Source organism: Struthio camelus, chromosome Z (genome assembly GCF_040807025.1).
Source record: "Struthio camelus isolate bStrCam1 chromosome Z, bStrCam1.hap1, whole genome shotgun sequence".
Classification (NCBI taxonomy): Eukaryota; Metazoa; Chordata; class Aves; order Struthioniformes; family Struthionidae; genus Struthio; species Struthio camelus.
The window spans coordinates 44666335-44682708 of NC_090982.1; the positions used below are offsets into that span (position 1 = coordinate 44666335).

The following is a 16374-nucleotide window of genomic DNA, read 5'->3' on the forward strand; positions in this document are numbered from 1 at the left end:
GCTAGAACAGAACAGAATATACTATTCATTCCTCCTCATTATCCCTCTCCCCAACTTAACTTATTGATATCCCACCTCTGGGGGTACTAATTCCCAATCAATTCTTTTGACAAGCAATCGCTCCCACGAGTTACAGGAAAAAGTACCTTATTTGCTTGTTTTCCACTTGCTACCTGACAATGTTATTTCATATCCCTTAGATCTGGTATTGAGAGAGGCCAGTCATTCCCTATTAACTTTCCTCATATTATTTATGATTTTATGGACCTCAGCAACCTTCTCCCCTCCTGCCCCTCTCTCTCTCTCTCCCCCTCTCTCTTCCCCAAAAGAGTCCCACTCTATTCAACCCCATCACTTAAGGAAGCTGTTCATATCACCTAGTCATTCTTGTTGCACCCACACTAGTTCTGCTATGTTCTTTCTGAGAAGGTTCATCAGAATATACTGTTCAATGTGTGGATGCAGCACATATTTCCGCCCTGATGTAATTATAGGTTTTTATTTCATTATCTAGGCCTGTTCTATTACTTCCCAGCATCAGACTTGTTTGATCCAAATCAAGCATTAAACTGACAATTCTGGAGCGTGTGCGGGGCGGCGGGGGGGAAGGGAAGCTGACTTTTTTTTTTTATTTATTTAAAAGATCTGTGTTAACTGCAAGACCTCTCCCTACGTCACATTGTTGCCAAGCTAATTCAGAATCTCTTGTTACGTATATAAAGTTAGGACTGTTTTCCCACATGAATTATTTTACACTTGCGAGCACTGAATTTTATCTGCCGTGTATTCATTCAGTCATGCAATACCATGAGACCCTTCTGCAGCTCTTCACACCCAGTTTTCATTTTTACCACAGTGAAAACCAAACTTTTTAAGAACTTTTTCGTTCTTAAATAACTTAAGAATATGTTGAAAAATTCAGGTCACAGCAGAGATCTCACTAGAGACACTACTGGTAACACGAAAAAAGCCTGACTGTTTATTTTGCTCTTCAATTTTTATTTTTATTTTTTTACCTTTTAATCAGGTAGTAATCCAAGACAGAACCTTCTCAGTCTTTATGAGTCTTTGATGAGAGACATTACTAAAATGCTTTCAGAAATCCAAGCAGATTCATCAATGCCAATACTGCTTTCCTGCTACTCAGTGACTCCTTCCAAAGAACTCTAACAGATTTGTGAGCCATAAGCGTCTCTAAGAAAACAGTGTAAATTCTTTGCCAACTAACAGTCCAAATCTATTCTTTACTCTAGTTTCTGACAATGTGCCTATTATGAACATCAGGCTTGCTGGTTTGTAGATCTCCAATTTTTCCTGGAAAGTCTTCTTAACATGTGGCATCACACCTGCCACCTTCCATAAATCTTGTACCGAGGTAATTTTAAATATAGATTATGGAGCTTTATCTTCAGCTGACAAGAAGAAATGGTTGTAAATATGTAAAAGATCTTGCAGGAAAGTTACATGTGCATAAATTGGTTAAGTAATGCAGATGTCTGTTGAGTGAGATCAAAAAATAAGAAAATGAACACTAAACTTTCTTCAGTTTGGATTCTATAGTTTGACAGTATGTGTATGATACTTATGTGTAGAAGTATCCGAAGGGAGGGTGTCAAGAGGATGGGGCCAGACTCTTCTCCGGGGTGCCCAGTGACAGGACAAGAGGCAACGGGCACAAGCTGAAACACAGGCAAGTCTGTTTGAACATGAGGAAAAACTTTTTGACTGTGAGGGTGACAGCACTGGAGCAGGTTGCCCAGAGAGGCTGCGGAGTCTCCTTCCCTAGAGATGTTCAAAAGCCGTCTGGACGCAATCCTGGGTAATGTGCTCCAGGGGACGCTGCTTGAGCAGGGGGGTTGGACTAAATGATCTCCAGAGGTCCCTTCCAACCTCAACCACTCTGTGATTCTACGACAGTGTATCATTGCCCTTATGTTTAACAGATTAAGAAATAAAGATACAGATGGAAGGCAAGTGAAAATTTGTCGGGGAGGAAGTTCGGGGACTAACGGGGTACCTAACTAACAGTTAGAGGATACCTCTTAGGCAATAAGGTTGGCAAAGTGGAGATTACATAGAAAAGACGCACTGGGCAAGAAGTCATACTTGCTTGAATTGCTGCAAGGAGGAAACCTATCATAGAGGGAACTTCATAATCCATGATCAAACAAGAAACGACTGGCTGACAAACTGATGAAACTGTTGACAGAAGGGAAATAATTGGAGTGACTACGATTTTCACTATCCAGACCTCATGATTTACTCTAGTAAATGAATTATCCTCTTTCTTAGGCTGCAATCTGCTCTATCTTAAAGCCAAAGAGATCATACCTAGATCTTCCCAAGTGCTTAAGAGGAGAGGGTGGAACAGGTTATACATTAGACTTAACAGTTCAGCAATGTTACACTTAAGTTCCTTTAGAACTCTTGGGTAAATATCACTTGCTTCTGACACTTCACTCTAGCTGTTTCACCCCTGCATCTTAATACCATTCTTCCAAAAAAAATTTTATTTCTCTATGCCTTGCTGAAACGTTCTACTGTGTGCCATGTCAACCAAAAGTGTTTTCTCCAAAGATAAAAAGAAAAAAGGGAAAATGCAAGACAAAGCTAAAAGTAGTCTCCCTTTGGAAACAGATGGGAGAGCCTTGTTATCCGACACAGTATCTCGAGCAAACTGTTCAAGCTTCTGATACTCTAATCTAAGAATTGCTGCTAGATTCCCGAAGGTGGGATTACACATGTGGGTCTCCATTAAATGTATGTATCTGCCATCTACTTGAGAAATCTTATGTATAAATACATAGACACATACATATATTAGCTTATGAATTTTGTCATGTACCAGGAATCTCTGTGAAAACGTTAGGCTTCAAATTCTAATTTGCAAGCACACGGCTTACTAGATGCTGTATTTTACCATGATATATGGAACTAAGAAGTATTGTACCAGACACTAATATATCTCCTGTCATCTTCTGCACATTACAGTGAGGATCATTAAACACTGCTGATCAGAAAAAAAGCAGCTTTTCAAGATTAAGTACCAAGACATGGTGGACAAGCAGGACACCAATCACAAAATGGGGAATCTGAGTTGAAAAAAAAATCCCATCTCCTGCCTACATGATCAAGGAAACGTTTGATAAAAGGGGTCACAAGTTCTGAAAGAGAGACTCTCTCAGCAGTCATTTTAAAGTAAACTTTAAAGTTTGGGCAAGACGAGTAAAGGGTACCACTAACATCTGAAATCTTATGCACCTGCAAGGGTAAATTTCTAGAAAGGATGCGATTCAGCTACTGGGAAACCTGCTTTGTTTTTTGTTTTTTTTGTTTGGTTGGCTGGCTGGTTTTCCTTTTTAACTCTTCTTAACTCTTAATCCACACAGACCACAAAATCCTACTTCCAAACAAGATGAACAAAGAGTTCACATCCAAAAAGCGTAAGACAACGTCCAAACACTGCAAGTTGATTTACTCCTGAAACATTCCGAACATCAATCTTTTGTTTTATTAACAAACTGATGCTAAAATATTCAAAGCTAAAAGTATTACATTTTTAAGATTATCTCTTTTTCTCTTTTTAATAAAACAACCAAGCTACCATAACCATTTTATTAAGTTGTTAACTTGCTAGTCAGTCTGCTATTCCTGTTATGATTTGTATGATCATCCCTTTAAATAGTCATAAAAATATATGAGAGGAAGTTAAAGTTGCACAGAAAATAAAACACAATTATAAAACACATTATTTTACGATAAAATCATACTCAGATCTAATAAGAAATAAGTTTTCTCATATTCTCATTTCTGCATGACAGAAACCATACCAAAGTCAGGTGCCATGACATCCTCCCTAGCACACATCCTACCTTCAATTCAGCTAATTTAAGTATTGATCAATCAACCATAGGAAGTATGCACAGCATCACAATACATCTGGGATATTATATTCTATTGGCTTAAAATAATTTATTTTGCAACCACATTAAATTGTCTTTGCTTAACCTTGCACAAATGCTTTTAAAATCAAAATGAAATTCTTCAAAATATTTTAGCAGTTGTTTTTCTGTGTAGTCAAAATCCATTCCAATCCAACAAAGTAAAACATCACAAGATTTATTATCCTGCTTTCTAATTAGCAGAAAGAATCCCACAAACACTACCGATATCCAAAATAAAACCACTCTTTGACCTGCACTGCACATGAGAGTAACCAGCTCTCTAGCACTTGTCTTTTAAACCTGAATTCCTTAAAAACAAAAACCCAGAAAATTATTAAAACTAAAACCTTTATATGAAGGCAATGATCTGCTAAAAAAAAGAACTCTAGAAACCAAGTAAGTATAAAGAACGATGAACAAGTAGCTTAAGATTTCCCTAGTACAAAAGTTTAACCATTGATTTGTTTCTTTCCAGTGCATATTTATGTAAAGCTTTTGCCATTTTTGCATCTTTTCTGTTGACCTTTTTCATCCATTCAACCTGTATAAGACAATAACAAATTGCATCTGAAAGGAAAAACCTAAATATGTAATATAAATTGAATCACTGGTTCCCACAATGCTTGGGCCAGAAAAACGGAGAACTGACCTATCTTATGGACCAACACGAACTTTTAACATTAAAAATTGAAAATATTATTGAAAATATGGATACAATGATCACTTAAAGAAACACTGAACTAAGGGTTTTTAGAATTTAAAAATACAGGTGACTAAACCTGTCACAGAATAGTTGGGGTTGGCAGGCACCTTCAGAGACTGCCTGGTGCAGCCTCCTGCTCAAGCAGGGGCAGCTGGAGCAGGTTGCCCAGGACCGTGTCCAGTCAGGTTTTGAATACCTCCCGACGACGGAGGCTCCACAACATCTCCAGGCAGCCTGTGCCAGTGTTCAACCATCCTCAGAGTGAAGAGGGATTTTCTTATGTTCAAATGCAATTTCCTGTGTTTCAGTTTGTGCCCGTTGGCTCTCATCCTGTCACCGGGCACCAGTGAAAAGAGTCTGACCCCATCCACTTTACCCTTCCTCCTTCAGATATTTATAAACATTGAAAGATTCCCCCCCACCAACCCAAGCCTTCTCTTCTTCAGGCTAAAAAGCCTTGAGGAAAGTTGCCATCTTCTTAACAACACAATTTAAAGATGTATTTTTTTTAATCCAATACATTCTAAATAGAAGAAGAAATGAACCAGACAACTATTAGCCAGCTCATGCCGAATTTACCCTATCAAAAGCGAACTGTAAAATGTAAATTAGCTTCAAAATTACACCAAGTGAGATTTACTTTGAAATATTTGCCACAAAAAATAAGTATATATTAAAATACAGTATTTTCCTTTGAATTTGAGACTAAAACGCTCGTTTGTGGTAAGTATCTGAAAATGCCCTTTTCCACTCTGCCAACTACCATAACATATGCTAAAGCTCTTCTAGACCACTAAGAGTTACATAATTTAACATTAACATGGTATTATTAACACCACACTGCTTTAATGGAAATAAAATATGACCAGCAAAGAGGAATCACGGAAGGGACACCATATGTTCTTTAATCTCAACAACCGACATTTATTCAACAATTGTTCTATTACTCATGTTTTCTTCTTCTTCAAAAATTGTATTCGGATGCTGAAAAAAAATCTAGCTTAACTTTCTTCTGGTGAAGTTTGGCTCTCCTAAAATTCCAGGAAAAATTTATATAGCTGCATAAAATTCACAACAGATTTCATTCAACCTGGCTTCATTAATTTAAATAGTACTTTAAAGTACTAAAGAGTACTTTAACGTGTCCTCTTGAAGACTACGCTAAGCAAAATAATCACAAAGGTTTAGATTACACAATAAGAAAAATCACCACAGAAATACAGTGGTCAAGACTTCTCTTTTAATAGAGTTATTCCAAACATACTTCAGCATAAGAGAGCAAAATTTGAACTTGATCTTAACTTTTACGGGGAAAATAAATGAATAAACAAATGCAAGAGTGAAATACATAAACCTCTTCTGTACTGGGCAGAAAATGCAGCTAGTGCTTGCATGTCTTTATTCTCCATAGGACATGCATTAGAACGCGCCTGAAAAAATTTGAGAAATTAAAATCCATTCTAGTGAAATTCTTTCTATTTTATTATTGCTGCACGTTGACACAAGATACAGGCAATAAAATGAGTTGTAAAATAGAATGTAACTTTATCGGTACTATATAAAGATGAAACGGAGAGCTTTTTACACACAGAACATTATGTACAATAAAGATGACTTTCTTACACAAGACAACACGCTACTCATTTTACTGTAAAATCCAAGCAGAGACAGAGTGAGTGTGGAAATCGAGGATTACATGTTACTGCTTTGCTATTTCTTGAATAAAGTTAAATTACTTGTACTTGTTCCCATCAAGATTTGACATGGGGAAAGATATTAATATGAATTATCCATGATATGGGAAAAAAAAAAAAGAAAGAAAAAATTCCTTGGCAGAGAACTTGTCATTTACACAACCTAAGGAGAATAGCGTTCATTTGCAATATATTATCGAGAAAACGGAGGCCTTTTTCTGACATGAAGAGTTCTACATTTATAGACAGAAAGTAGATACAACTAACACTGAACTGCTTTTTTCATTTCTTTACAAATTGTACAGATTTTCAGAAAGAACAAAACTGTAATCTCTGTTTTTTGTTCCATAGTCTCTGTTTTATGTAGTTACTCCTATTATCTACATCTAGAGATTTTAACCACTCTCCTATGTGTATGGGCCTACATCATCACCATTGCACTGACCATCAAACAGCATATTTGTTTTTTTAGAGAGAATATTTTATCATACTGAACCGCTGTATTTCATCTGACAGTAAGCCAATAGTAACAACTGAATTTCCCAAGTTAGTCATAATACTCCCAGGGATTTCTTTTGTTTGAACAGTTAATCCCTAAGACAACACAAATTAAAAATACAAAGTGGACATTGTTTTACCAATCATTTTGGCACTCCTGATATCATATCCATCTTTATTTACCACTAAAATTCTTTTCTGGTCTGCAAACGGACTGTTTTCCCTTTTAAACATGAAATTCAGCTTTAAACACAAAGCATACAGACATTGTACTTTACTATATAGGTCAGTAGTAGTTTATTAAAAAACGCATCTGCAAGATGAGCTCGTGTTAAGCTTTTAATTCCAGTACGATTATCTTACATTTCTGAAACGGAGAGATTACAAAAGTGAGGCACGTTTGCACAACATTTTAACACTACTGCTCTCAAAATCAGTTTCTTTAAAAATGTTCAATGCTGTCTTTAAGGTGTCCTCTCAAAGTATTTTCTTCAACAACTGATCAAGGAATAAGGCAGAAAAGCAGATATAATAAACATACTAACGGTCCAAAGAATTACTGAGATGTTTCTACCTCAGCACAGATCTAAAACAGTTTAGAAACGACGACGTTGCTATAAAAATGTCACAGAACCACAGCTCATTTCCCCCGCTATCAATCCCTTTCTCCCATTCATATTTGGGATTTTATTTGGTGGTAGGGGCTGCTAGGCCTCTGTTTCATTCCAAAGAAGCTACTTATGTGCTAACCCAAAGGATTAGTTTTTCAAAGTAGTTGGAGTTTTAATTATTCATACGGCAGCTACAGGACTTTCAGCCCTCCACTTCTCTGGTTCTTCTATTTACTTTCCTTGTAATTATCCCTAATCATGGCACTGGAACCACACAAACCATGAAGCAAGCAGTTTCCTCCAGTGGAACACAGCCAGCATGCACTTTCTCCTGAAGCTTGTAAAACTGAAATCATCTCCTGACTAAAAAGAATCCTATGCTAATCTCCACCAAACTTTTTCACCCACAGATGGCAATTCCACAGATCACTCCCATACCATCTTTCAAATTCAAGCTTAAGTCAAAGCAAGATTTGGACACATTTCAAATACATCCGAAATAAACAAAGGAAAGAAACAGGGTCGCACTTCAGGTCCAAAGAGCAAACACTCACGAGGAATGGAACTGGTGGGGACTTTCTGATAGAATACAGATGAAATAATTCAGATTAATTGAAACAATGCTCTCCTCCAAATGAAAAGAAACATACCGAGTTTGGTGGAGTTTTAGGGGGAAAAATTCCTCAGATCCAGGATGGCATTTCAGAGAGAGCAAATACGAGGTATCTACTGAGAATACACTAATAAAGACTCTTCAGTGGAGTGTGATAGAATCACTTTCAGCCTGGTGGTCTGCCAGATTTGAAGCAAGGATATAAAGCTGTCCCACATCCCAAATTAATGCCCTAGAGTCCAGCTTATACAGCTGGTCTGTCTCCAGGTCACTGGAAATTTAATTATGTACACAGAAGTCAAAAGAAAAAAAATCCACAGGGGAACAAAGAAGAGAAAAGAGACTTTTTCTCTATCCCCTTTTCAAACCACAGGGAAGATCATCTCTCCTACTCTTCGCGCCCTTATTTTAGACTGAAATGACAGGGAGAGAGGGGAAATTATTAATGAATCTGCGATAATACTATCTGCAAAAATGAAAGACCTAACTCAAACTTTCTGATATGTACTTAAGCAAAACATTATTTTCAGAGTTGTTAATGCTGAATATAGTTTCATGTAGCTGAAATAAAGGGCTATAATTTCATTTTAATTGCAGAAAGCAAAACCATTTTCATTTTGCAGCAAAATGCAGGGATTAAATATAACTGAAAAATATGTAGTTCTTTCAAGTTTCATCACAACTACCAACACACGAAAATTTTTCTTCTTATAGTGAATACACAGCTCACAATCTAGATGCTGGAGGAAAAGCAGGTTCAACTAGAAGTATTTTTTTTTTAATTGCTACAGTCCTCATGAGCATATTTCAGAAAATTATAAAACAACTGTAAATTTGTCAGATGAACCCAAAAAAAAAAAAAAAAGGAGATGGAAGCACAAATGTAGTTTAACACTTAGAGTACCTTTACGCTATACAGGAGTATATGCAGAGATTCCAACCATTTCTGAGCCATATTAGGTTAGGCACCAAAAACAATCCATTTTTGCCAGCTGTTAGCACCAAAAAGCAGGATTTGTCAACTCAGGCACAGCGTTATGTTGATGGACCTATATTGCTTGTGAAATTCTGCCTTGTTCAGTGCCATGTACCACACCCACACAGCTGTACATATATCTTGCTGATCAAAATCCATCTAAATCCCATCAGAGCCTGGAGTTTCCTCTTGGATAGGTCAGTGCCTCTGAAGGCCTATACCTAGCCAATAAACACTAGATGGACAGATTTGGGTGAAACTAAAAAGTATGAATTTAGGCCTTGGGAGAGGCTGGAGACTTGTGGTCTTATTTTAAAGATGAACTTTTATTTTTGGGATGTTAATTAAACATTGCAATTGTAACAAAACCAAAAATTTGTAAACTTACCTTAAAATACTGTGAAAATCCCCAGTCTCTCCCATGTTTTCAAAAGCTGAGCAATACTTGCTTTGTCATAAACTATGCTAGCAGACTGGACTTCCTGCTGGGAAGTACAGCAGTAGTAAAATGGTAGTGCTTATCATGACACTCCAGAAAAAAAGACAGAAGAACAGGAAAGTGTTTCTAAAAACCATTTGAAGTGTTGTTTTAATTTTCAATTTTCAAAAAAACAGTTTGCATTATCAGGTAGATTTGATTAGCATAGTTTTTCCTTACACAACCTGGAAAAGAATTTTTTTTATTTAGAAGCACACAAAACTTGTTAAGTAACTACCAGTCCATTAAAACACCTGAACACAATCAAAAACAAAGGTAGTAACAGAAAAGGTGATGCACACAGAAATTTACTTTACAGTACCTTCATGTTAGATGCCTCAGTTTCCAGTTTTGTTAGGTGATTTGAGTTGTCCTCGAGCTCTTGTCGAAGATTGGAGTTTTCCATCTTTAAGGCCTCAACTTGCTTTAACAACTGATCATATGAAGCTGCAGCCATCCTGGGCTACCCTCAACCCTAGAAAAGTAACAGATAAGTTTTTCCTAAAATGTTTAATTTTAGTGTTATCTAAGCATGAAATTACATCTCACTCTTTTCCATTAACCACTCCATGTTCTAAACATTTAATTCCAATCCATTATATCAGGCTATTAAGGCCTAGAACTAATGCCGATTCAAAGGCTTTTTTCAGTGGGTTTCCATTTGATACACATGTTTCAGCAAAGGAAAGAAGCTGAAAACAATTGCTTCAGGTATTAGGGAAAGCCAGAATTCATGAGGGAAAATTATACCATCACACAAAAGCATCGTCACCATTAGCACTTCAGTAACAACAATAAAACACTAAGGAGATAATAGACTATATTTAATCATTTTTGAATAGCCAACAAGCACTGTCAACCACATCTATAATACGCTGACTGACTGCCCACATATGTTATGAAGTGGAAGATAGTCACAGATGCTCAGCTCTCCTTAGAGCAGCACACACTAATGGAGATATTGTGTGAAAGGAGAACAACAGTAAGTACTGAGCAATTTTAACATAACAAAAGCATCAAATGTAGTAGTAATCAAGTCTTCTGCAAAATTCCTAGTCATAAACATTAAAATAAATATTCCGTGTATTTCTAACACAAAAAGTGGTTAGATTTCACTGTAAAAAAATAGATAAAGGGCTATTCTTAGTATCAAGGATACCCTACACTGAAAATATAAAAAAGAAGAGTAAGAAAGGTATGTTATATAAATCATGAAGTAAAAACATCAAATATGCTATTATAGTGATTTTGTCCATAAGTCATGCCTGCATTTTCAGTGATATTTATTTGGGGTAACATTGTAACACAGCCCTAAAACACCACCACAATTATCCAGCCGTTACCAAGTAGCACGAAACAAATACTCTGATTTAAAGTATAAAATGTAAATTATTTCCCGCTTTCCAAATCAACACACCATCAGAGCTGTTCATCTCGGAAACGACGCGCAAGCTAATGAAAACCTGGCTGACCGCATCTGCGGCGCTTTACAGCGGAAGCTATCGATTTCTTCCTCGTCGGCCACTCTAGAGCCCAACAGGAAGCCCAGCCAATTCCACCCTCAGAACTTCCCAAGCAAGTATAAGACCTGCAACTCAAAAAAAAAAAAAAAAAAAAAAAAAAAAAAAAGCTTGCGGGACAACATGCCTATTCCATCACTACTCCGGTCCTTTGGAAAAGCTCACAGTCAGAATTTCCTGTATGCTCCTGGAACGTATTGCAAACGCGGCGGGCGGGCTGCCTTGCGCAGGGTGCGAAGAGCAGCACGGGTCCCGCGCCCCCTCTCACCACGCCGCTGACCGTTGTAATTACAAGGTCAAGTAACTGCTTGGGGAAGCAATTTTGCTCTCCCAGATGACTCTTAATTGAATTATTATCTAGCTAATTAAAAAGTAGGTAAAAAAAAAAATATCCAAAAGGTTGGACTTCTCCTATATAAAATTGGAAAACTATGTTTAATCTCTTAAACGTGAAACTCAAAGGAAATAAAAACAACAATAGATAAAGATGGGAACAATAACGAAAGCTGTACTGCTTTTTGATGTGACTAGTTTACTTCCTTTTCAAGGAGCAAAGCTTCGTATCCCAGACACCTCTCATCAGGAGCAAGAAAGAAGCCTGCCGTTTGTGGAACAGTGATTTCAATGACAGTACAAATGAGCTGAAGAAAAAAAATCCCGAATAAATCTCTTTTTGCCAAGATGGCCAGGCGGGACCGGAGACCTCGACTGCAGAGAAACGACGGCAATCTGAAACAACTGCTCTGTTGGACGGATTCTGTGCTTTTATCATCAGCCAGGTCCACCCAAGAGGTGGAGGGCTGCCAAAGAGCGCTGGGGGCCGGGGGCGAAGCGCACTGCTCATGTTCCTTTTCATGCCTGTATTTATTTGGTAAGTACTACTTTGCCACTCTAATAAATAAAACCAACGTTTCTTTTCAGAACATAAACTCCACGGACAATCCCGCACAAGCCCATGCAAGGGTGGGTAACTTCAAAATGTTTTTACTTCAAATCGCTATAAATTAGTATCATTCTGCAATATTGATACAACCCGTTGTTTTATATGAGGCTCTGGGATTACACTGCATAAGTAGCATACCTAAATGTCCATTTGTTGCACCTCTGGCATGTTAGAAATATACCTCAATTACATTGCACGTTTACTCATTTACTTCTAATTGACAGAGGCTGCTGTGTGCCATGTATTTGACATGCCCGTCCTTTCCAGCTAATCATCTTCTCACCTCATGTTAATCAGTGGTTAATATGAAAGGACAGGTAATGATTAAAATATCAGATTCTTCCATTTTTTTGGTCCAATCTGAGAAACTCTCATTCATCCACTTGGAAGTCAAAATAATCTGTCACGTTAACAGGACACATAAACGCAAAGAAGAAAACGGAAAAAAATGAATTGAGGAGAGGAGCTACAGTAGAAGAACAGCAATTGGGTAGCTCTGATTGTTTTAGATGAAAACAAGCTTAAATGTAGCTACATTAAATGAGTAAGAGTCTAGTTATGGAGTGGAGGTTTAAAATTTTAAGTAGCGTATCTTACATAAAGTGGCTGTCAACTCTCGGCAAAACCAACTTTGAGGTAGTATTTCAAATAAAGAAAAAAGTTTTACTCATCATATATCCAATAATAAAGATTCACTTATTTTTCCCTTAAAGAAGTAAGCACCCCCCTCCCCGAAATCCACCAAAATTCTCTTAACTGAAGCACTAAACATCGAATGGTTTCAAACAAGCAAAATAACTTTTAGGCATGTTCACCAAACTGTTGATTTCAAAAGATGTGATAAGACTCAGAGCAGAATTCAAGACTGGCTTTAGGCAATCACAGTATGGGAGCGAGGCCGTGTTTTACCTCAGACTAGGAGTCACTCACTGATTTATGCAGATGTCAAATACTACTGTGAAGGTTTTCAGATAAAAAAACTATTTGGATTAGCTCATTGCCACAAGCTAGGCAATCTAAAACATCTTCAATTTTTGTTTAATAACAGATTTTGTCCATGATGACAATAAGTTACATTTTTCACAGCCAGAAAGGAAATTTGCTCCTCAAAAATATTTTGCGCTTGGCTCAAGGACAGCGTTTTATTTTATTCTCCATTAACATTTCATTCAATTTTCTTGTGTGCTCTTTACAGAAGAAACCCAAAAGATAAGAACCACCCACAAACGTTTATTCATGCAAACACTCATTATGAACGATACCTTTCCATCACAGAATACAGACTTCATATCACAAAATAACCCGTATATTCCCAAAAGTTAGATAATGAATCTTTTGGTAATCCAAAATATCCAATCCAAAAATATGACTAGTTTGAATTTCTTGTGCTGAATTTAGAGTTCAGAGTACAAACACTAACAAGTCAAATATCTTATTTCTACTCTTTGAACCGCTCATAAATTGCAGAAACAAAATAAAAGATAAATGAGGAAGATTAATGAAGCCATTTGGGAAAACGCAGCAAAGTGTTTCAGACCTCTGCACGATGGCACAAGTTATTAAAGAGAAATCCTTATAGACTTCAGCATGGTCAGCATTTCTCCAAAAGCACACGACAATTTTAGTAATAGACAGTAACGCTGTATTAAAAGTTTCCAAGCCCCAAACTGAAAGGAGAGGCAACACGGTCCCTGGCTACCTGAAGGCCAGCTAAACACCTAGTGCTGGCACAGAAAGCACTTACTGGGACAGGAGCCCTATTTCTAACTTTTTTCGGCATTCTCAGTGCCGCACAGCTCTGGCACTCACTGCACAAGTCCCAGCTAAAAGCATCATCTGAAAGCCTGCAACAGCACTGAGAAGAAGCCTGAAGGGAAGAGATCCAACGTTACTGATGCGCTGTGGGCTCGGAAGGCATGGCATTGCTTTCAGTGATGCTGGCCGCTACCCTGGCTAAGGTAAGCCCCGGGATGCTTAAAGGGTTTACACCCCACCACAGCACAGGAGCCTCTCTGACATAGACCTCTCTGACCTCCAAGATGATTCTTGTTTCTCCTCGCCTGTTAAAGGAAGGACTACCATATATTTGAGGCAATCCTACACTCAGGCTGATACAGTGAACTACTTTTTAGAAATGACAGATCTAACCTACCACAAACACTGCACAGCATTTGAAACGGTGCCACATGTAACGTCAGCTATGGTTATGATAGAGATTAGTAGAAAACTGTACATAGATAAGGAATAATTTAAAGACAAGATGACAACGGGCTGTGCCGAAAGCAGAACTGTTGGGCTTGGGACAGGTTATTCATCAAATCTCCCAGGAACTAGGCTGTGACAGGCATTATTCATTATTTCATTATTGACCTTGGCATAAGAAGTGGCTGAGTGGCAACAAAGCTTGATGTCATACATTCAAGAGGCTTCATGAGATCACAGGACTGAAACACAATATATAAAGGATTCGATGACCTGAGGAACGGAACAGTAGAAATAGGTTGAAATTAAGAAACATAAAACGCAAGGTCATTGATTTAGCAATCACTAACAAGAGCTACCACCATGAGCTGGGATCCTGTCAGTTGGAAATAACGAGCAGGGAGAAGACTAACTTGAGCCTTACCAGTCAGCCACAGAAAGCCGGAGCGCTACCAACATGATACTAATACAAGGAAAGCAAACATAACCCCTAGAGTTACCAGGTTATTTTACAAGATACAAGTAACGTTTGAACAAGGATACTCTGCACAGTTTTGGTCAACCGTATTATGAAAAGTGAATGTAAGTGGGTGCGCAGAAAGATGCTATGTGATCAGGAGACTAGAGGGTCTCTTACAGGAGAAGAGACCAGCTGAGCAAGCCTTTGCTGCTTCAGCAAAACAAAGGCTGGAAGGACACAGCTACATCTTATAAATATTATTAGGGAGGGGAAAACACTCAAGAGGGAGAAAAATATGTATGTTAAAACACAGTACTGACACAGAACAAATGAGAACAAATGACCAACAAATTGGTCATTCATGAATGTAGACTGGAAACGTCATTAGAAGTTGTAAATTCAGAAATATCCTTGCCTAGCTGACTGCTCAGGAAGGAACTAGGCTTAACAACTCAGAAGTCCAATCTTATGTTCCTAAACATATATACCGAAAGATACTGCACCTATTTTCATTCCTACAATCCATTATATCAGTGCTATTCAATGAAAATTAAATTGCTTCTCTACATTCATTTGTGTCTTTTTCTCCACTATTCCATCTTTCAGTGTCTTTTGGAATAATGAAATGTCAAAGTATTTCACAAAAGACATAGTTATTTCATTTTAAGATTGGGGAAACTGAGCCATAGGTGATGTGCGACCACAAAGCAGGTTAGGCTTTCCCATGCCGAACTTTGTGACACCTTTCAGCACTTAGCTTGCAGAGTGGAATCACAAGGAAGACGCTTACTAGCTGTTCCACGTATTTTGAGTAGACACCTAAAAATTAAACTTAATTCAACAGTCATTTGCAGCGTTTGCTTAGGTATCCAACTACGTAAATGTTGTTAAGAACACATATCCCCAAGTCTGCTCGTCTTCTGGAAATAGATACCTACCAATAACCCCAGACTAACACTTGCATCAGATTGGAGTTCAGGTCTCCAAATTCTTGGATTTACGCTCCAAAATTATTCCTTTGGCTACAAAAAAAGACTTGATTTTTAAACACAGAAGTGGTGGCAGCAGCAAAGGAAGAGAAATTGATCCCTACCCATTTCTGGTCATTTCTTAGCAGTCAGAACACTTGCCCTGGGGAAACAATCAAACTTGGGGCCCTCTTCAGCCAGCCAGGCTTCCACACACATCCTCCCTCCCTCACTGAAGAGCCCAAAGTAAAGCAAGAAATAGTTTACACTTGGCCCTTTGGGCTGAAGCTATACCACTGCATACATATACAGAAACATATTCCAGATTCACGGGGCCAAAATCAGTTTAATCAAGAAAAATTATGACTCTTCACTCCACGTAGGAAGCCGCTACACTGGGGAGTTGAGGGAAAAGCAAGAAGATGAATTCTGGGTGCTTACACTTATTTTATACTCTACCTAACCTAAAGCAATTTGCGTGATACTTCAAACAGTTCAGCTTTGGGAAGTTCACTATTCCACTTCAGAGTCAGGCCCCCTTTTACACTCTCACTCTGCATTTCGTTTTGCAGCGTTCCAGAAACAAACGGAAGAATGCAGATACCCTTATTACTGGATCTACTCCAAGAAATAACTCTCTTGGGATGTAGGCTTAAACTTACCCGATAATAAACGTCTAGAATCTAGGTCTCCAGGCTCCCTGACCTGTATTCTCATCATTAAGAGATTTCTTCTCTTCCACCGCCTATCAAAGTAAGGCAAAT

At 37.9% G+C, this 16374-nt stretch overlaps 1 protein-coding gene across 4 annotated transcripts in view; it reads right to left on the minus strand.

Annotated features, from left to right (window-relative positions):
- LOC138064543 (adenomatous polyposis coli protein-like) overlaps window positions 1–16374 on the minus strand; it is a 103903-nt gene that overhangs the window by 60192 nt on the left and 27337 nt on the right. For all 4 annotated transcript variants that reach the window (XM_068927561.1, XM_068927559.1, XM_068927562.1 and 1 more), the window contains exon 2: window positions 9840–9992. In XM_068927561.1, the coding sequence (XP_068783662.1) occupies window positions 9840–9974 (135 nt within the window). In that variant the 5' untranslated portion in view covers window positions 9975–9992. The remainder of the gene's footprint in view (window positions 1–9839; window positions 9993–16374) is intronic.